The following is a 19,275-nucleotide window of genomic DNA, read 5'->3' as shown; positions in this document are numbered from 1 at the left end:
AGAGCCCCGCGGTTCTCTGGGGTCGCGTGGACACAACTCCCAGAAAACTTTTAATTACATGGAGCTGGGAGGGAGTGTGTGCGCGCTCGTTTGCCAATATGCGAGGACCCGGATCCTCTCTAGGGCCTGTTTCTCGTCGGGCGGTGCTTCCTTAATGGCTGGGTGGATCGTCCTGGAGCGCGCTCTCAGAGGCAAAAACAGCCTTGCAGGGTCACCGATAAATTTTTTATGCCAGATAACGTGCATACGACTGACATGTTTAAAGAATAATTGGCAATGAAACATCCAGGTAAAAATTAAAAAGAACATTGCCAGTATCTTGGGAATTCCAATCACACATTCGTTTCAGAGCTCAATTATCTCCCTAGCCTGACATTTATGATACTTTGGTTTCCTTACAGTTTTACCATTTATGCATGCTTAAATAATATAGTTTTACTTTGTCTGTCTAGAACATTCCTTTGTGGAATCAATGTATTTTGTGGCTTTCAATTAAATTTGTGTTTAGTTAATTTTCATTGCTGTCTAGTATTCCACTTTGGGGTTGTAACAGTTTATCTTCTATTGACGGACATTTTGTTGTGGGGCTTCTGTGCTTCTAAGGGACAATGCTTTAAGTAGCTTTTTTTTTTGCTATAAGCATTCTTATAGGATACTACTGCATATGTTTATGCTTATGGGTACTAGTGCACATAATGTACAAGTTTAGGATACATGCCTTGGGGGTCCTAGGAGAACTGTTGAGTCATAGGGCATGCATAACATTCCCAAATAATATCAAGCTTTTATATGGGGTACTCAAAGTTAGCTTCTTTTCAGTATACATCTTTACTTCTTTCCTGGACCACCACAACCCCAACCCCTTTTTCATTAAAAGTAGGTTTTGTCATTGAGTATTCAGAACTACCAAGACAGTCCTGAATTTTAATGATGACTTTAAGAGTAATAAACACTTCACAAATGTTTTACTATTTTGAAATGCAAGAAATCTTAACTGAAGTCTTCTCTGTAGTCTTGTAAATATTCTTTCCTAATTCAAGAGCTGAGAGACCTTTAGAAATGATAAATACTTAATCTCACTCTCCTTTGTTTTTCTGTTGGTGTCTCTGGATCTTTGTCAACCCACAGTTCCTGCATTCCATACTGGGTTGTTATGTAGAATCCTCAGCACTTCAAATGACCATTACCCTTGTTAAGTAGGTAAAGTCAATAAATGTTACATTAACTTGACTCCTGTAGAGCTTGTCTTTGGATGTGGGGAACAAGATGTTAGCTCTTTCTGGAGAGACTGGTTTATGTAGTGAGCCAGCTGCTCAGGTTTTCAAGGCTTTGACACAACTCACCTAAGCCTTTTACAAGCTTGACTGCTCATCCATAGCATTTATGCCTGATACATCCATGTTCTTGGGGTTTTGTTTTGTACTTCCAGTAACACTTGATAAAGGAAATTGAAATCTTGAATGTAATCTTTCAAAAAAAAAAAAAGATTTATTTATGCATACAGAACCAGGGTACAGGCCAGAAGTGCAGGGATGGTGAGAGGCTTCATCAGTGGTATGCCAGGTAATGTTAAAAACTTTTATTCCATTATAAATTCCCAAAAACAATGGTTTGTGGTTTTGCCCCAAAAGTAATGGTTTGATGTGGTATTTTTTTTAAAGACCCCCTCCAGGGCGAGGATCGAACTCACTGAGACAGCTGCAGCTAGCTTGCATTGCTGCATCCTAGCCCAATGTGCCACCAGAGAAGGCCCCTAATTTTACGTATTTTTTTTTTACAGTTAAGGAAGTAGAGACCTAGACTTTGCCTAACTATACAGTTGCCTGACTCTAGAACTTATGCTTATTTGACTTATACCCTACTTCTCAACCAGACTTAGCCAACTAAACTAACAAAGCCAAAATTGGAAGCCAGTGTTTCTTCAGACTTCTATCAAGTATTCCACACATTTTCCAATTTAGAGTGGCTGTAAATCTCAAATAATTTAAAAAAAAAAAAGATTTGACAAGAATCTGTGATATAGATAAGAAAACATTTCTATAATTTTTATAATTTCACTTCTGGGTTTCAGTTGGGCATAATCTAGTGGTCCCTACAAAGGTGCCACATTAAATGTGCACTGCTCGAGGGAATAAGATGTAGTGAGTGAGTTTAGCAACTACATTTGATTTTGATAGGCCCTGCAGTGGATACTTCCCAATGCCCTTCCCTAAGAACAGACTAGTAGGGTGGTAGGTAAGAATAGCACTGGAGACAGAGACATGTTAAACTAGATCATTAACTTATTATCTCTCAAGGAAGGAAACAAGCTCTAGATTTATTTTTATTTTTAAAGTAGCATTTGCTTGAAAAGACTTCAGACTATGAAACTATCCTGGCAAAGATGAAGGTCTAGCTCTCGTAGTTCTGCTCCCAACTTGTAATCATTTAACCTTTGTATTTATCTTTCCTGACTTCTTTGGCTATTCCAAAAAAAACTCAACATCAGAGAAAAATAGTGAAGAAGTCCTCAAATCCATTTACATTTTCCTGAAAATGAGAGATTCTTAAAGATGTAGGGTCACAGTTGTAACAGAATTAAAACTAAATTCTAGGGCTGTTAATGTCCAACTAGCTTAAGTTGAAAGCCTGTGCTGTTGGACAAAATTAGCAGCATTGTTCTGTCCTAGACTAAAAAGAAAAAGTTGGAGAACTGAAGCTTAAATTGACGTTGGAACTAATTTTTAAGATTGAATTATGTCACCTACTTAAGTGGAAAGTGGTATGCCGGACACACTACCCAAAAAAAACCAGTCACACCGCTGTGAAGACCAGAGGAAACTATTGCAAGCTTAGCTTGGGCCCAACTGCATGCCAGAGGTACCTGGGAGCTAGGAAGGGCCCTGTGCATTGTGTGGTAGAGTTTTTATACAGATCCTGGGCACGGGCTGGGTGCAATATGGGTCACTTCCTGATTGGTTGACCCTTACCACCCTCCATATTTGGTACAGAAGTTTGTCTCAGCCCATGATTGGTTGGCAGACATGGTCCGATCTTAGGTCAGGGGGCCCTGGTATGATGTCATACAGGAAGCCCCCTTCCTAGAGAACACAGGAACTCAAGCCTAAAATGGGGGCGGATAATTCAAGGTGGAGGCTGTCATGCTCTTCAGAAAGTTGTATTTTATATTCTTTATAATCTTAGTCTTTCCAAACCGAGATGGTGTTAGAATATCTCACATTTTAGCCATTAGCTTTTATAGTTTCTTTTTAAACTCTGATTATAGGAAAAAACTGCTGATAGAAGTTGAACTATTTAGCCTTCCATCAAGTAAGTTAGACACCACTAGTAATTTTATATGTGAAAGGCCTGGATTTAGTTAGGATTTCTGCCAACTAAATGCATCTGATCAGGAAAATGCATCTGACCTCTGCATTCCTCAGAAAAATTTACGGATCTCCTTCCCTCCAGCCCTGTCTTAGTTCTAGTACTTTTGATGATACCGTAATTTGCAAAAATAAAATGTAACTGGGAACTTGTGCTATAAAATGATGCAAATAACATGATTATACAGTATTAAACGATCCTAGATCTTGGATGTATGCATGAATCCATATATAAAGGCTGCAATTTTGGAGAAGTCCAGTATATATACAGTAGGTCCCATATAACAGCATGTCATTCAATGGCCTGTTGTAACATTGACAAGAAAAAACACTTTATTCCTGGCTGGGGCCACATTCTATGTGGTGTTCACCTTTCCCATAACTGCATAGTTTTCTCCTAGATCTCCCCTTTTCTCCCAAACCCCAAATGTGTATGACACCGCTCTCCCTCCCTCATTGGTGTCTCTGTTGTCCCAGTTAGGGAATGAGTGTATGACTTGACCCTGAGCTGCCAGGTAGATTCCTACACTCTGGAACACTGAACTGTAATAATTGGGTTGGAAAAATGAATAAATGCAAATTATTGTTTGTATTAGAAATGTTTGGGGATGATGAATAGTGATGTTTTTGTGACCAGAAATATGTCATAGGAACTATTTTTTTTTTTTTAAGATTTATTTACTTATCCATACAGAACTGGGGTACAGGCCAGAGGTGCAAGGTTGGTGAGAGGATTCATCAGAGACAGAGTGGGGAGCAGAACAGGCAGATTTACTGAAACACACTGCTGAGGGAAACAGTGGGTGAGACAGGAGAATTCTGCTGCGCCATACGGACCACCTCCAGGGCTGGGGATTGAACTTGCCCTGGAGTGGCTGTGGCTAGCTTTCAGTGCTGCATCCTAACCAGTTGTGCCACCAGGGAAGGCCCTGTCATAGGAACGTAACTCTTACTTATGTCAGTTAACCAGTGGTCAGATGTCTTGTCATTTGCCTTTTCACCTAGAAAGGCAGTGTCTAAGATGTTAAGTGCAGACTTAGTGTATGTATTTATATTTGGTTAACCATTAGAATGTGGATGTTTGTACACAATATTTAGTATATATGATAACATACATAAATTTTAGGTTAGTAGAATTTAATCATATGGTAACTGACTATCTCTGAAAGGACATAGAAACAAATGTAACTCATTTTCTACAAAGTACCAAGTAAACTGCCTAAATGTATTGCATAGGAGAAAATCCTCACAGATCTATGAAGTAATTAGACTTAGTAGCTAGAGACTGACACTATTCTGGTAGTGTTGGGTATATGCAAATAGTTCTCACAGATCTTAGGTCTGCTGTCATAGTCATAACATCTCAAAAAGGGGAAATCTAATAAAATGAGAGCGTAAATTGACTACATGGCCTAACCTAGATTAGGAGCCTTTCTTCAGTTTCAGTTGGCAGTTCTTTTGACTGTTCTTTTGAGTGAAAATACTGATACTAGAGCATTTTCTCTGGGCTCCCTAGTGTTCTCCTCCATAATAAGCATTTGAAACCTGTCATTAGAAAGTTCCTGATATATCAGTCTATTACTATGTATAATGCCAAAGACAGTTGCCTTTGATCTATTTGTTTGACTTTCTTCCATGAGCTGTATTTTTTTAAGTAGCAGTTCAAATTATTTTCAATGATGTTAGACTCTTAACTCTCAAAGTTTCCTCTTAACTGAAAAAGCTGGTTAATGATGATGTTGAATTAAACTTGCAGTGCAGTAAATTATGAGTACATATTTTAATTATGAATGGCCATGTACTTAATTGAAAATCTTTTTCCTTTAGGTGTCTTAAAAGATTTTAAATTTCACTGTTTTGCTAACTAAAAATAAATATGAATTGCTTAACAATATTTGGGCTCCAGTGTGCTTGGGCTATCCTCACACCTCTAGAAGTTGGGTGTCATCGTATTTCTCTAGTTTAGTGTGTGGGAAGAGAGTTTCATGTCCCGCTTTTTCTCTTCATAAGGAAATGCAGCCTCAGAGTGATTCCATATTCCAGGCAGTTCAAAGAATTCTGAACCATAAGCTGAGCTTAGTCCCAGGTGAGGCTAATAGTTTTCTAGCATCAGAATTTTCATTAAATCAAGTAGTTTCAGTATAGATGTAAATGTCTTATAGCCCAAATGTCTTTTATTTTTCTGATCAGTAATACTTTTAGAAGGTAAGTCACTCTTATGTAAAGAAATACTTATTAGGTACTACTGTATACAGAGCACTATGCTAGGTAATACAAAAATACTTACAGAAGAAACAATGTTTTTCCCTAACTACTCATGATAAATTCCATGAGAAATGTAGTGCTCTGAAGGGAGAGAGGGAACTCACCTACTTAGAAAACTTAATTGGTATTCATGAGTAAGAAGAGTAGTTGGATGTGAGGGAAATATTTTTTTCTTAAAACTAGAGGAGCTAAACTTGAAACGGTTATTTTAATTGTAAATGAATGATAAATTACAGCCTCTGGCAATACGTTGAAAGAACGTATTAATAGGGGAATCTACTAGAGTTGTACTTAATACAGCCAACCTTAAGTGGGCACTACAAAAAATTTAATACACTAGAAATGTTGAATGTCCATAATCAGCTGAAGTAAAAACCAATCCAAAGTTGTAATAAGTAAAATTATATTGTGCACACACAAAAAAACTTTGCAAACCAGGAGCACTCAAACCAAAACTTGGAATGAGGCTCAGGGCATATTGTTATAAAGCAGTGGGTATACTAAGGAGATAGCATCTGTTTGTTCTTAACAATCATTAGTTATTAAAGTTTTCTTCAATGTTAGAGAATTGATCAGTGGTTAGTGATCAACCACTGATTAGTGGGCAGTTTTTATTTCCAGAGCTATAAACAAGAAATGACAAGTTCAAGTTAGTCTTGCAGAGTAAGCTAAATTAAATTTTACTTTTATGATTAAACTGGTTTTATCTGCTTTGTGAATTTTCAAGGCCAGTCTCTGTTTTTTATTGTTTGCTTCATCATTTTATATTGCTTTTATTACAGTATTTCCTTTTCTCAGTGTCATTTATAACCTTTGCCTGTTTCTTTATCTTTTAGACCTGGAATGGCCAGATATCAAGGTGAAGTTCAAAGTTTAAAACTGGATGATGATTCAGTTATAGAAGGAGTAAGTGACCAAGTACTTGTGGCAGTTGTGGTCAGTTTCGCTTTGATTGCTACCTTGGTATATGCACTTTTCAGGTGAGACTAAAGGACAAAAGAATGGGGACAGTATATATTTCCAAGGGCTACTATCTCCTTACTTTTTAATAATGTTTAGTATTTAATATGAAAAGCAAATAGCAGATCTCAGTGATTATATATATTTACTAAAGTACCTTATTTTTTTACTTGGCTCTAAATGTCTCCATATATTTTTCTTGTCATCAACTGTCTTACCAGAGGAAATTTAAGCATAGATATTTTGAAGAAGATAGGAGTATCATAGTTTATACACTATGGTATAATGGGGGAAATGATGACTAGGTAATAGGAGAAGTAAGTGAATTCACAACTAGTTGACAGGTTGTTCATAGGAGTATTGACTAATGTTTTAAGTAAATCAAAAAAGGAGGAGAATGAATAGTGGCAGGACTCTGCCCTTGAACCCTTTTCTTTTAATTTCTATTAGCAACTTGGATGCAGAAGACATAAGAAGCATACTTATTAAATGATCAGTTGATAATTCTTATTAGAGTAATAAGAATTACTCCAATGTATTGGTACAACAGAATCAAGATAGAAAAGTGGCCTATTCCATATACCTCTGGTCAACTGTTTTTTGACAAGGGCCAAGACCATTCAGTGGGGAAAAATTTCAACAAATGATATTGGGACACTTAAACAGCCACATGCAAAAGAAGGAAATTGGACCCATGTTACATCAAATATAAAAATTAACTAAAAATGGATCAGACATCGAAATTCATGAACAAAAATTATAAATCTCCTCTAAGAAAACAAAGAAGTAAATCAAGATTCTTAAGATATGGCACCAAAAACATGAGCAACAAAAGAAAAACCTAAATTGGATATCATCAAAATGAATAGCTTCTTTATTTCAAAGGACATCATCTAAAAAATGAGATGACAACCCCCAGAATGGGAAAAATATTTCAAATATTTTACCTGATAAGGCACTGTATCTGAAATATATAAAGAACTCAAAATTCAGTTATAAAAACAACCCAGTTAATACATGGGCAAAAAATCTGAATAAATCTTCCTCCAAGTGGGCCTCCCCGATGGTGCAAGGGCTTAAGTCTCAGCACCAAGTGAAGCAATCCACAGCCACTGCAACACGAGTTCAATCCCTATCAGGAAGCTAGCCCTGCTCCCCTCAGCAGTGTATTTTAGTAGATCTGTCTGTTATGCTTCCCACTCTGTCGCTGGTGAATTCTCTTGCCCTCCCCACACCTCCGACCTAAATACCAGCTCTTGTATGCGTAAATAAATAAATCTTTAAAAAAGAAGATATCCCTCCAAGAAAGATACACAAATGCCCAATAAACATATGAACAGCTGCTTGAGATCCTTTGTCTTCAGGGAAATGCAAATCAAAACCATTCTGAGCTACAACCTCCAACCCATTAGAATGACTAAAATAAAATTAGGTAATAATTATTGATGAGGAAGTGGGAAAATTGGAACCCTCATACCCTACTGGCAGGAATGTAAAGCTGCTGCAGCCACTTTGGAAAACTGTCCGGTTCTCAAGTGATTAAACAGAGTTTCCATATTGCCTAGTGATATGGCAGTACAGTTTCACCTGTAGATATATATACCCATGATAAATGAAAACATATTTCTATATCAAAGCAGGTACAAGAATGTTCAAACAAATATTATTCATAATGCCAAAAGGTAGAAACATTCCAGATGCCCATGAACAGATGAATGGATAAACAAAATGTGGTACAGTCATGCAATAGAATATTATTTAGCTCTAAAAAGAAAGTATATATTGATATGTACCAAACCACAAATGAAACTTGAAAACATTATGCTAAGTGAAATATAGAAGTTTATTTATACAAATGTCCACATAGGGACATCTACAGAGATAGAATGTATACTAGTAGTTGCTTAAGACTGGAGTCCTAAGATGGAGGACTGAGGGTTATAGCTAAAGAGTACAGAGTTTCTTTTTGAGATGATGAAAATGTAAAAATCAGCTCTGGCAATGGTTGCACATACCTGAATCTGCTAAAAATGATTGGATTTTACACTTTAAGTAAATGGTATTTGGATTGCGTCTTAGTAAAGCTGGTTAAAAAATGGATCATCACATGCAAATACAAAAGTATCTGCTCTTTACCTATGTTGAATGAGATGCAGAGAGGACTTCACTATCATGTTCTAGTACTCATGGTAAATGGTTGAGAAATTTAAGAAAGACAAGTTTGGTAGACCATTTTGTTTAAAAATAATTTTTATAAGACAGATTTTATCTCGAGCCCTCTCTGGTGGTGCAAGGGGTTAACAAGTTCAATCCCTTGTCAGGGAGATGACTCACATGGTGTAGCAGACCTCTCCAGTCCCACCTGCTGTTCCTCTCAGCAGAGTGTTTCAGTAGATTCACCTGTTCTGCTCCCCACTCTGTCTCTGGTGAATCTTCTCATCCCCTGCACCTCTGGCCTGTACCCCAGTTCTTGTATGCATAAATAAACCATTTTTTTAAAGACTAATTTTATCTTTAAAAAATGTTCTTTCCCCTTGTTTTTCTAATTTCTCTACTATGCATTTCTGTTATTTGTATAATAAAAAGTTTTCCCCACAGATGGAATGATGTGAAACCCAACCTAACAGTTATTTAGTAAGGCAATTGTATATTATATATGTCCAAAGCATAATAATTTGGGACTTTATTTATCAAAATAACTAGATAAGTCGTACTTGGATAATATTCTATTTGAGTCAAGAATTTTAAACTGGAAAACCCTCAGAGGGGTTTATCAGAATGAAGAAAGCTACAGACAAATAGAAAAATAACTAGCTTTAGGAAGATAACTTTTTAGACATGCAAGCTGTCTCATCAATATGATGAGAACTTGTTTTATTGAAAAGGAATTGGATTTATTCTGTTTAGCTTAAAATAATGCACCAAACAATCCTAAACTGCTAGAATGGGGGAGAGGTCACTGGGTTCTCACCCATGTGCTAACAATTGCAAGACTACTCAGGCTCAGGAAACAATAACAATGGGGTTTATTTAACAAACAGGAGATTGGGAAAACAAAGAGTTTCTAAGGCCACCAGTGACTGGCTATCTCATAGTATCCTCAGTATCCAGTAGTCCCAAACAAAGGCTGTTCATTGAAGACAGTGCTACCCCATCTTGAGGGTTGGCTCTGGTGGTTAAGTTGGTCAGCAGTGCACCAGGGTCCATTCATGGTGGCACCTGGAGGAACTCACAGGTGGGCCCACTGAGGTAATACCTCTGCAGCCTATAGTAATAATGTGAAGGCTGGACTGGACAGCACTAGACACTGGATTGGACAGTCATGGACACAACTGCACTTGGAGATAGTACCAGGTGATCAGATGTGGTGGGCAGCTCTCAGCAGGTCACCTCTCAGCACTGGTTAGCACTGATCACCAAAAGACAGTGTCAGAGACTGTCACCTCAAGGGGCTGCAGTGTTGGGAGTGGCAGAGTAGGAGGAATGGGACTGGTTGGAAGAATGGGATGGAAGAAAGACAACTGAAAGTGCAAGGAGAGAGAGACAGATACAGACAAATTTAGAGGGGCTTACACCGCAGGGAGGGTAGCCTCAGGTTACTGGGAATCAGGACCAAGTAAAATAGACAGGTACATGAAGGAAATGTGTGTGGTGGAGATGTGTGTTGGGGATGCATAATGGTCTGTATGTTGTGGAGGTGTGTAAAGGGGATACCTAATTGTCACAGGCTAGGGGGTAGTGAGGAACAATGGGGAGCTCCATTGTTCCTGCTGATCAAAACATCCTATTTCTAGTTCCTGTTTACACTTAACTTTCTGTCAAGGTAGTCTAGCTGGTTATGCTAATTGTGGCCATATCTGCCTGCTGTTTTTACTGCATGTTCCTCATACCAAAACTTTTGTCCTGGTGAGAGGGCCCCTGCCTGACTCTACTTTTTTTTTTGAGATTTATTTGTTCTTACAGAACTAGGGTACAGACCAGAGGTGCAAGGGCAGTGAGAGGATTCACCAGAGACAGTGGGGAGTAGAACAGGCAAGTTGATGAAGTACACTACTGATGAGAGCAGTGGGCAAGACAGAGAAGTTTGCTGTGCATGTGGGTCACCCCTGGCTGGAGATTGAACTCAATGCAGAAGCGGCTGTAGCTAGCTTCATAGTGTTATGCTCCAGTCCTTTGAACCAGCAAGGAGAGCCCTGACTCCACATTTTTGACCAGCTGTAACTCTGGGCACCCATACATTATCCCCAAAACTGGCAGGGAGGGGCCTGGGGAATCTACAAGAGACACCAATGTTAAAGCTCTTTGTGTGAGCTATTGATATGAACCAAAAGCACAACAGATCTTTGAGACACTGGGCCAAAGCCAACAATATTCCTTGCATGAAATGTCAGAGGCAAGGATAAAGGTAGCTGCAGCAGCAAGGCCCCTGCAAAAGTCTAGAGCTCTGGAGATCTATGGAGAATATGGAGGCCTGGGGTTTATAGTGATCAGCTAAATCTGTGAGGGTCTCAGTTTATGGAGGTCTCTGATGTTCCATGAAGGTCATCTGCTGAGTCTTTCTCTCTTTGGAGGCTGGGAACAGCCTTATATTCTCTTCACCCTGTAATCCTGATTGGAATATTTTCAATCCTAAGCATCTGATTGCTGCCAGTTAGCACCAATCAGTTTTCTTCTATTTTTCAATCTCAATAATAAACTCATTTCCATGAATGAAGCAGCTTGAACCTAATTGGTCCACTGAGCTCAAATCTGATTGATACATTTATTGTCCAGGGGCCAAAGACAAAAGGGAAAAGGCTGGGGCTTGCACAGAATGGGCTTTTCTTGAGGTTATTTATTGGTGGACTCTGAGGAGCCATAGCTGGAGCCACCCTCAGTGGGCTGGAGGCACACTACATCCCATACCTCTTCAGAGGCCAAGTGCAACATGCATAGGGGCTTCAGGGGAACCAGCAGTAGCTTTGGGCCATAACGCTGCTGCAGAGTGGGGTCATCTAGGAGTGCCTACGTTGGGCCAGCTCTCTGTAGGCCTCTACTGCCTGAGACTCCAGGGAGCCACAGCCCTAGAGCTGCCCAGGGCAACACAACACAACACTCATCCACGTGGCCCCGCCAGGAACCCTGGTGCTTGGGGTTTGCTTCTGTAGCCAGAGCTTGCTCTGGGGGAGGCAGCAGTGAAGCCCTTGGATGGCATGGTGGGGGAACTACTGCTGCCCACTTTCCCTACCAGCATCAGCAGGTAGCCTGAGCCTCAGTTGGCAGCTCACAATGTGTGCAGCAGTTGGTGGAATGCCCACTCAGATACCACCAAAGTCTGAGGGCTCTTCTGCTCTTGGGAGGGATAACCAATTTTGCCCAAAGGCTTGTGTTTTGGAGATCAGATTTCAGTTTCATTGGCAGAACTAGGGCCAATAGGTGGAGATAAATAATGAGGTTTTGGTTCAACCTGCGAAATAACTTTTCAGACTACAATAGCATGCTCCCCATTACTTGGTCATTGCCTTGGATATGTTATAAGATTGGGTGGAAGGTCATTTAGGTTACTGTTTAGCTCTTTGGAGTAAAATCAACTGGCAGTTGTATTCCTGTTACTTCAACTGAGGTAATCAATTAGTGTTGAGTTTGGGCAAAGGGGTGGCATCTGCAGTTTAAAATTCAAACAAAGGATACCTTTATGTCTTTTCTGTAACTTCTTTGATGTTTTTAGTCACTATAGCTCTCCTTGTATGTGGAAAAATCTATGTAACATCAGATTTAGCATTTTAAGTATATATAACTCAGTGGCATTAGTGTTGTACAGAATTCTATAGTTATTTATTTTGAAAGCATTTCACAAAGGAAATGTATTCATTGTTTTTATTATTTGTAAGCCTATAATTACATTAAATACCCAAGGTCCTGGGTCGCTGATTTCATCCTTTGCTAGTTAAACCTGAGGCCAGCCAATAACCAGTGATTTTAGAAGAATTCATGCCAGAATATCCTGGAATGTTCCTACTAGAATTGGAATACAGTTGTAATTATTTACATTTATTAAGTAACTAGTAGTTCTAGGTTGAATATTAGATCATAAAGAAAACATTCAGCTGGTAATATTTTATACTCAAAGTTTATTATATTTTATTCAACAGAAATGCACATCAAAACATTCACCCAGAAAATCAAGAACTAGTGAGGGTACTTCGGGAACAACTTCAAACAGAACAGGTATCTATATTTGTTGCATAAATATGTTCATTCATTTAAGGAATTGATGTTACATTATCTATGAATGAAATTTTGATGAAACATTAACTACTTTTCAGAAACATGGGCTTCTTTCCTGCAATTTTACCATAAATTATCTTGTTGATTGCATTTTTTCAGGTTAGGCCATGATTAGTCTTAATCTATTGAGATGTTTTCATGTATGTATGTATATTTAACTTACTTTAAAAGACAAGTTTTTCAGATAAACTCATGCCTTTTGCAGCAACATGGATAGAGCTGGAAGGGATCATGCTTAGTGAAATAAGGCAGAAAGAGAAAGAGAAATACCAGATGGTTTCACTCATAGTAGGATTATAAAGGATGGGGTGGGGGGGGTGGAATAATGAACAACTATATACCAGAGACATTTTACAGGGGTGGAGTGGGGAATGGGATCAAAAATAGGGGGTTGGGGGGAAGTGCACTGGATTGTGGTGATGGCACATGGGTGATTTGGTGATGAGAAGCCCACAGGGGTTACAACTGAGATGGAAAAAGGCACAAAATGATGTAAAAGCAAACTATTATATTATTTTTTTTAAAGACAAGTTTTTCTATTTACTTGAGGAAAAAATAATAACTGTCTAAAGTGATTTTAGTGAGATGGAGTAGAAAAACTGTTCTAACATATTCCCATAGGTCTGACAAAGAAATTACTATAATGGATAAGCTGGAATAATTTGGATAGTGTACACCTTCGTGCTAAGATTTCTAGTATCTGGCCAAAATAAATCAGAAGGAGAAGCATAAATATCAGATGGTCTCACTTATTTGTAGAATATAGAGAAACTAAAGAAAAGGTTAGTAAATAGTCAAAATTAGCAAGCTGATCAGAGACCTGAGGCATATAACAATGAAGGCATAGGAAGGGGGATCAAAACAAGGGAGGGAAGAACACAGGGAATATGGTGATGAAAGGTCATTGGTGATACGGTGGTGGGAGAATTATGGTGACTAAAATGATGTAAGAAAAAAGCTGTCATCAAAAACCAAAAATTAAAAATTTATTTCCTACTCACCAACCACATTTTTTTTTTTAAAGATTTATTTATTTATACATACAACAACAGCTGGGGTATATGCCAGAGGTGTTGGGGGTGGGGGGAGTGAGAGGATTCACTAGAGACAGAGTGTTGTAACTGAGAAACATTAAAATTTACTAATCAGCTATGAAGTATTTAAGTTCAGTTTCCAGTTGCCTTAATTTCTGATCTAACCAAAATGACCAAATATTCTCTGAAAGTTTAATTCTGGTCTCCTGTGAGGTACAGCATGCATGTAACAGTTGTCTGGAATTTATGAGTGTAGAATATATTAAAAGTGGAAAAAAAGCTAATAGTAATTTGATATTTCTTATTCTTCAGCATTTGCATTAGCTTAACCTAATTAAGTTATTCAAAATAACTTACCCATTCTAACAGAGTAAAAGAGAAACTTCTGAGTTAATCTTTATTTTAATCCTAAAATTGTGTTCAGAAAAGCCAGATACTGTGCAATCAGTGATATAACCTCATGACTTTCCTAAACTTAAAGAACTGTTAACATCTAAAACGTGACGAAGATAACACACTGGACTGTTTTCCTAAGTGTAAATGAGCAGAGGTAAGTTTGAAAAGTCCAAGTGTACTCTGTGTAAACACCTTGACATTTCCTCACCAGGATGCACCTGCTGCTGCCCGACAGCAGTTCTACACTGACATGTACTGTCCAATCTGTCTACATCAAGCCTCCTTTCCTGTTGAGACAAACTGTGGACATCTGTTTTGTGGTAAGCAAACACTGCTGTTCTTGGTACATGACTATTTACACCAAAACCCGTATGTGTATTCAGGTTAGTTCCTAACTTTCCTTTTCTCAGTTTTGTATTTTGTGAGTAGGGTGCATGTTTCTGATATCCTGGTCTACTTACCACTCACTTTTATTTAGTAACTGTGGCTCAAACATTTTAAAAGCTAGTTATTCAACTACTCAATAAACAGAAATGTTTTTTGAGAAGTAATCCAGTAATTTAAGATTTACCACATCCCTCATTGTTCAGCACTTTTTGATAGTTTCATTTATTTCCACCCAAGGCCTTCCCTTAGTTCTGCAAACTCTTTTATTATGAGTCAGTACAAAAGTTCTTAGTCTCTCTGTGTGACCATAAGAGTGCTGGTGGAGGAGGAGGAGAAATCTAGAGCAGATAGAAGAAGGGAACACTAATTTCACACTTAATATCAGTAAGGGGTTCTTTCTATTTTGGAGCATTTTTCCTGAGTTTCTGTATTATTCATAAGAAATAATGAACCTATTATTCATTGCTTATTTTGGTCCTACATTATTGGGGTCAGTTATTACATATTGCTATGTCCTGGACATTTAACATACACCATTTCATCCTATAGATGAGGAAACTGAAGCTCTCAGATGTTAAGAAACCTTTAAAGTGTAACTAGCTGTAAGGAAAGCCAGGTTTTAGACCTAGGTCTAACTTCAGACCCTGTGCTCAGTTCTACTGTGTGATTGATAGCTTATATAATTACTCTCTAAGATTTATCCAGGATAGGATTTATTTCCTTTTGAACAGCTATATTCAAGATATTACCCAAAATGTACTCAATTTCCATATCAAAACTAATTTAAAATGTAGCATACAGTGATCCTATAAATTGTTTTTTCCTTTTGTATCTTAAGATTCGGGATGTAGAATTCTTAGGTGTATTATTTATAGTGTTGGAGATGACATAAACATTTAACATCTATACCATGCAATGTAGGGCTTCCTGGACCGTGTGTTCACTCACTAAATACTGATCAACCCCATTATCATCTTATACATTAATTTCTACCTAGGGTTTTTGCCTAAGTAACTAACAAATAATAAAACACTATTTCAGTGTCTTTTTAATTAGCTGTTGAAAGTGTAATGAACAGCAAAATAATAAATGGGAAGAATTAATTAGCCATCAGAGAAATCAGGTACTTCCCCCTCTCTCAAATCTGATATATATTCCTAATTAATTGGACACTTGTTCTAAATCTGAATGTGGCCTCAACTGTCCTTTTACACAGTACCCCAGGCAGGTATTAGGAATCAGTGAAATTTGGCAGGCAAGATGAACTCTATTTGCCAACTCAGGCTTAGCTAATTTACTGAGTGGATAACCCACTCAGTTGAAAGATGGCTGTATTGTGTTCTTGGTTTTACCTCTGGGTCTGAGGTAATAGGGTAGATTGTTTCTGATACCCTGCTCAGCTTGTTAGACATTTATATTTACTGTCTTTAGGTTCAGAGGTTAGAAACAAACTAGTCCTTCAACTTCTCAATAATCAGAAATGTGTTTCTTTGATTAGTAGTTCAAGTACCTTTTCACCATATATCAAGAGCACTTAAGCTTAGTTCCTATATATGAAACTAAGTTCTGTTCCTTTGCAGTGAGTTAAGAGTAATAATAGCAACAGATTTCACCTTACTAGCATTTGTAGCTCACATTTTAATTCTTGAGATTTTATTCCCATTTTATAAATAAAATTGTGCCCCAGATTAAAATCATTGAGACATCTGTCCTACCCTTCTCTTTTATTGAACGGGAAACTTGAAGAAAAGGAAAAGTTGGTATCAAGGGTATCACAGCTGATATACATGAACTGAAGTGTTTGATTCGCTGACCATTGTTTTCAGTACAGGCAAGTTGCTGTTACATAATTTGCAAAACAAGGACACCAATACTCCAATTTGTGGAAAAGAATGTTAAAAGATAATATATATCAAAACCCACTGAGTGCCTCCCTGATGACGCAGGGGTTAAAGACAATGCTTTAACCCCAATGCTTCAAGTTATAGCCAGCCACTGCAGCATGAGTTTGCTGGCCCACATTGCACAGCAAACCTCTTCTGTTTCGCCCACTGCTCCCTTCAGCAGTGTGTTTCACGACATCTGCCTAATTTGCTCCCCACTCTGTTTCTGATGAATCCACTCATCCACCCCATCCCCACCACTCTGCACCTCTAGCCTGGACCCCAGTTTCTGTATGCATAAATAAATCTTAAAAAAAAAAACCCATTGAGCTTTTGGATGAAAAAGTAGATAAATCTAAGGCACAGTTACAGTTGGTGATAATACTAACAGGTTTATAATAAGTTTGCTTTCATGTAGTGTAGTGCTTTTTTTTTTTTTTAAGACTTATTTATGTATACAAGAACTGGGGTACAGATCAGAGGTGTGGGGGGGGACGGGCAGATCTACTGAAATACACTACTGAGGGGAGCAGCAGGCAGGCGACACAGAAGAGGTCTGCTGGGCCATGTGGGTCAGCTCCCTGGCTGGCTGGGGATAGCTTTATAACTCTTAACTCCTGTACCACCAGGGAGGCCCTGTTTTCATGTAGTTTCAATGTGAAATTAGATTGCTCAAAGTCCATATCAACAATATTAACACAGTACTCTGAGAGCAGAAGAGATATTAGGTAAAGATTGTTTAGTTTTTAGATTCATCTTTAAATCAGTGAAGGGCCCTCCCTGGTGGCACAAGGGGTCAAAGCACAGCACTATGTAGCTATATGAAGCCCCTGTAGCATGAGTTCGATCCCCAGCCAGGGAGCTGACCCACATGGCTCAGCAGACCTCTCCTGTCTCGCCTGCTGCTCCCCTCAGCAGTGTATTTCAGTGGATCTGCCTGTTATGTTCCCTGGTGAATCCTCTCACCCCGGACATCTCTGGTCTGTACTCTAGTACTTATATGCATAAATAAATCAAAAATAAAAATAAATCAGTGAAGTGGTTTCCCCTCTACTGTCACTGAAATTAACATCTAACTTGGACAGCCTTTGCTTAGCCCATTGGTTTATTCACAAGACTCCTCACATAACATTTATTTCTGTCTCTGGTGTTTGCTCTTGCCATTCACAAACTGGAGTATTATCCTTATTTTTTATCTAAATCTTACTTATCCTGCAAAGATCAGTTGTAATCATTTCTCCTCTACAAGTTATTCTCTAATGCACCCCAGTGGGTTCTCCTCTCTGTATTCCTTTTGTTCTTAGAGTCATTATTACACAGTCCAAGAATTAACTACCTCCTGATTAAATATGTCACCTTGGTCACCTCAAGTTATCATCACTTGTTCTGAATTTTGGGAATTGATTTGATTTGGAAGAATCAGAATAGGGAATATTGGAGGGCTAAGCTACATAGAGTAAGAGTGCAGAGATCCTGGGAATAGAGCCCGCAGAGAGAAAGCAACTTAGGTCAGATTCACAATGGCACCTGGATGGTCCAAGAAACAAGTGGGCCCTAGAAAAGGAAATGAGTTGATCCCTTAAACCCACAGTATTTTAAGATAGTCCTTCTTAATTTATTACTGGTCTGAGCCTTAATTTTTTCTACACTTATTTTACCTACCACTTTTTGAGGTCAACAGGCTCGTCCTTTCTTCCCACCTTAAGCTATTTTGCCTCCATTGAATACCTTCAAGTAGAAAAATCAAATTCATCTAGTACAAAAATTAATTCAATTATTGAACTAGATTATAAACTTTATTCAGGCAGAGAATAGGTAATCTTTGTATATTCATTGGTTCTTTGTGCATACAACCTAAGTATATTCATGGACACCTCAGTGATTTAGCTTTTCTATAGTCATAAAAAAAAAATAGGCTTTGGTTTTTTTGTGACAAACATCAAATTTGAAGTGTAAATTTTATGCTTTGTTGGTTATCATATTTTTAGTGATGTTTCATGATTGTTTTACTTAGGAAAAGTCAATATTTTCTTTGAAGCCTTATATAGAGACAATGCATGCTTTTGTTGTTAAGAATATATTTTGAACTGGCTGTTTAAACCAAAATATTTTTGTCTGGAAATTAGATTTGAAATTGTGTGAAGAGTTCATTGGATGAATTTTAAACTGTTTTAGAACAGGCAGTGCTGTTCCATATTTTAAACATTAGATATTTTCACAGGATGTGTGAAACCTAAAATTCATTATTAATTTTTTTCCCATTAGGTGCCTGCATTATTGCGTATTGGCGATATGGCTCATGGCTGGGGGCAATCAGTTGTCCAATCTGTAGACAAACGGTAATATTTGTATCCAGAAAAGATCATTTATACTAGTCATTTTGTAAATTTTTATAGTTTCTATATCTAACTTGAATTATTTTGAAATCTTTAGCAGAATTTCATTTATCTAAAGCGTCTATGATATTACTCCATTATTTAAAATTGTCTTCTAAACACTTCAAAAAAAGGGAATTACCTTCAAAATCCTTCATTGTAGTGCAAAACAACTGGGTAGATAAATCTAAGGCACAGTTACAGTTGGTGATAATACTAACAGGTTTATAATAAGTTTGCTTTCATGTAGTGTAGTGTTTTTTTTTTTTTTAAGACTTATTTATGTATACAAGAACTGAGGTACAGATCCAGAGGTGTGGGGGGGGACGGGCAGATCTACTGA

At 37.9% G+C, this 19,275-nt stretch overlaps 1 protein-coding gene across 2 annotated transcripts in view; it reads left to right on the top strand.

Moving 5' to 3' along the window:
- The first annotated feature begins 5,373 nt into the window (after positions 1 to 5,373).
- The window catches only part of RNF170 (ring finger protein 170), a 24,385-nt gene continuing 10,483 nt past the window's right edge, over positions 5,374 to 19,275 (top strand). Inside the window, exons 1-5 of one of the 2 annotated variants that reach the window (XM_004682476.2) lie at positions 5,374 to 5,451; positions 6,467 to 6,610; positions 12,722 to 12,797; positions 14,499 to 14,607; positions 18,823 to 18,896. In XM_004682476.2, the coding sequence (XP_004682533.1) occupies positions 6,474 to 6,610; positions 12,722 to 12,797; positions 14,499 to 14,607; positions 18,823 to 18,896 (396 nt within the window). In that variant the 5' untranslated portion in view covers positions 5,374 to 5,451; positions 6,467 to 6,473. Of the gene's footprint in view, positions 5,452 to 6,464; positions 6,611 to 12,721; positions 12,798 to 14,498; positions 14,608 to 18,822; positions 18,897 to 19,275 lie in introns of those variants that run through there. The other variant, XM_012725026.1, reaches the window with a different exon arrangement.

The sequence above is a fragment of the Condylura cristata genome, unplaced genomic scaffold (genome assembly GCF_000260355.1).
Source record: "Condylura cristata isolate star-nosed mole 26May11 unplaced genomic scaffold, ConCri1.0 scaffold00014, whole genome shotgun sequence".
NCBI classification, from domain to species: Eukaryota; Metazoa; Chordata; class Mammalia; order Eulipotyphla; family Talpidae; genus Condylura; species Condylura cristata.
Note: the sequence above shows the minus strand (reverse complement) of the source record. Positions and strands in the feature narration are given on the sequence as shown.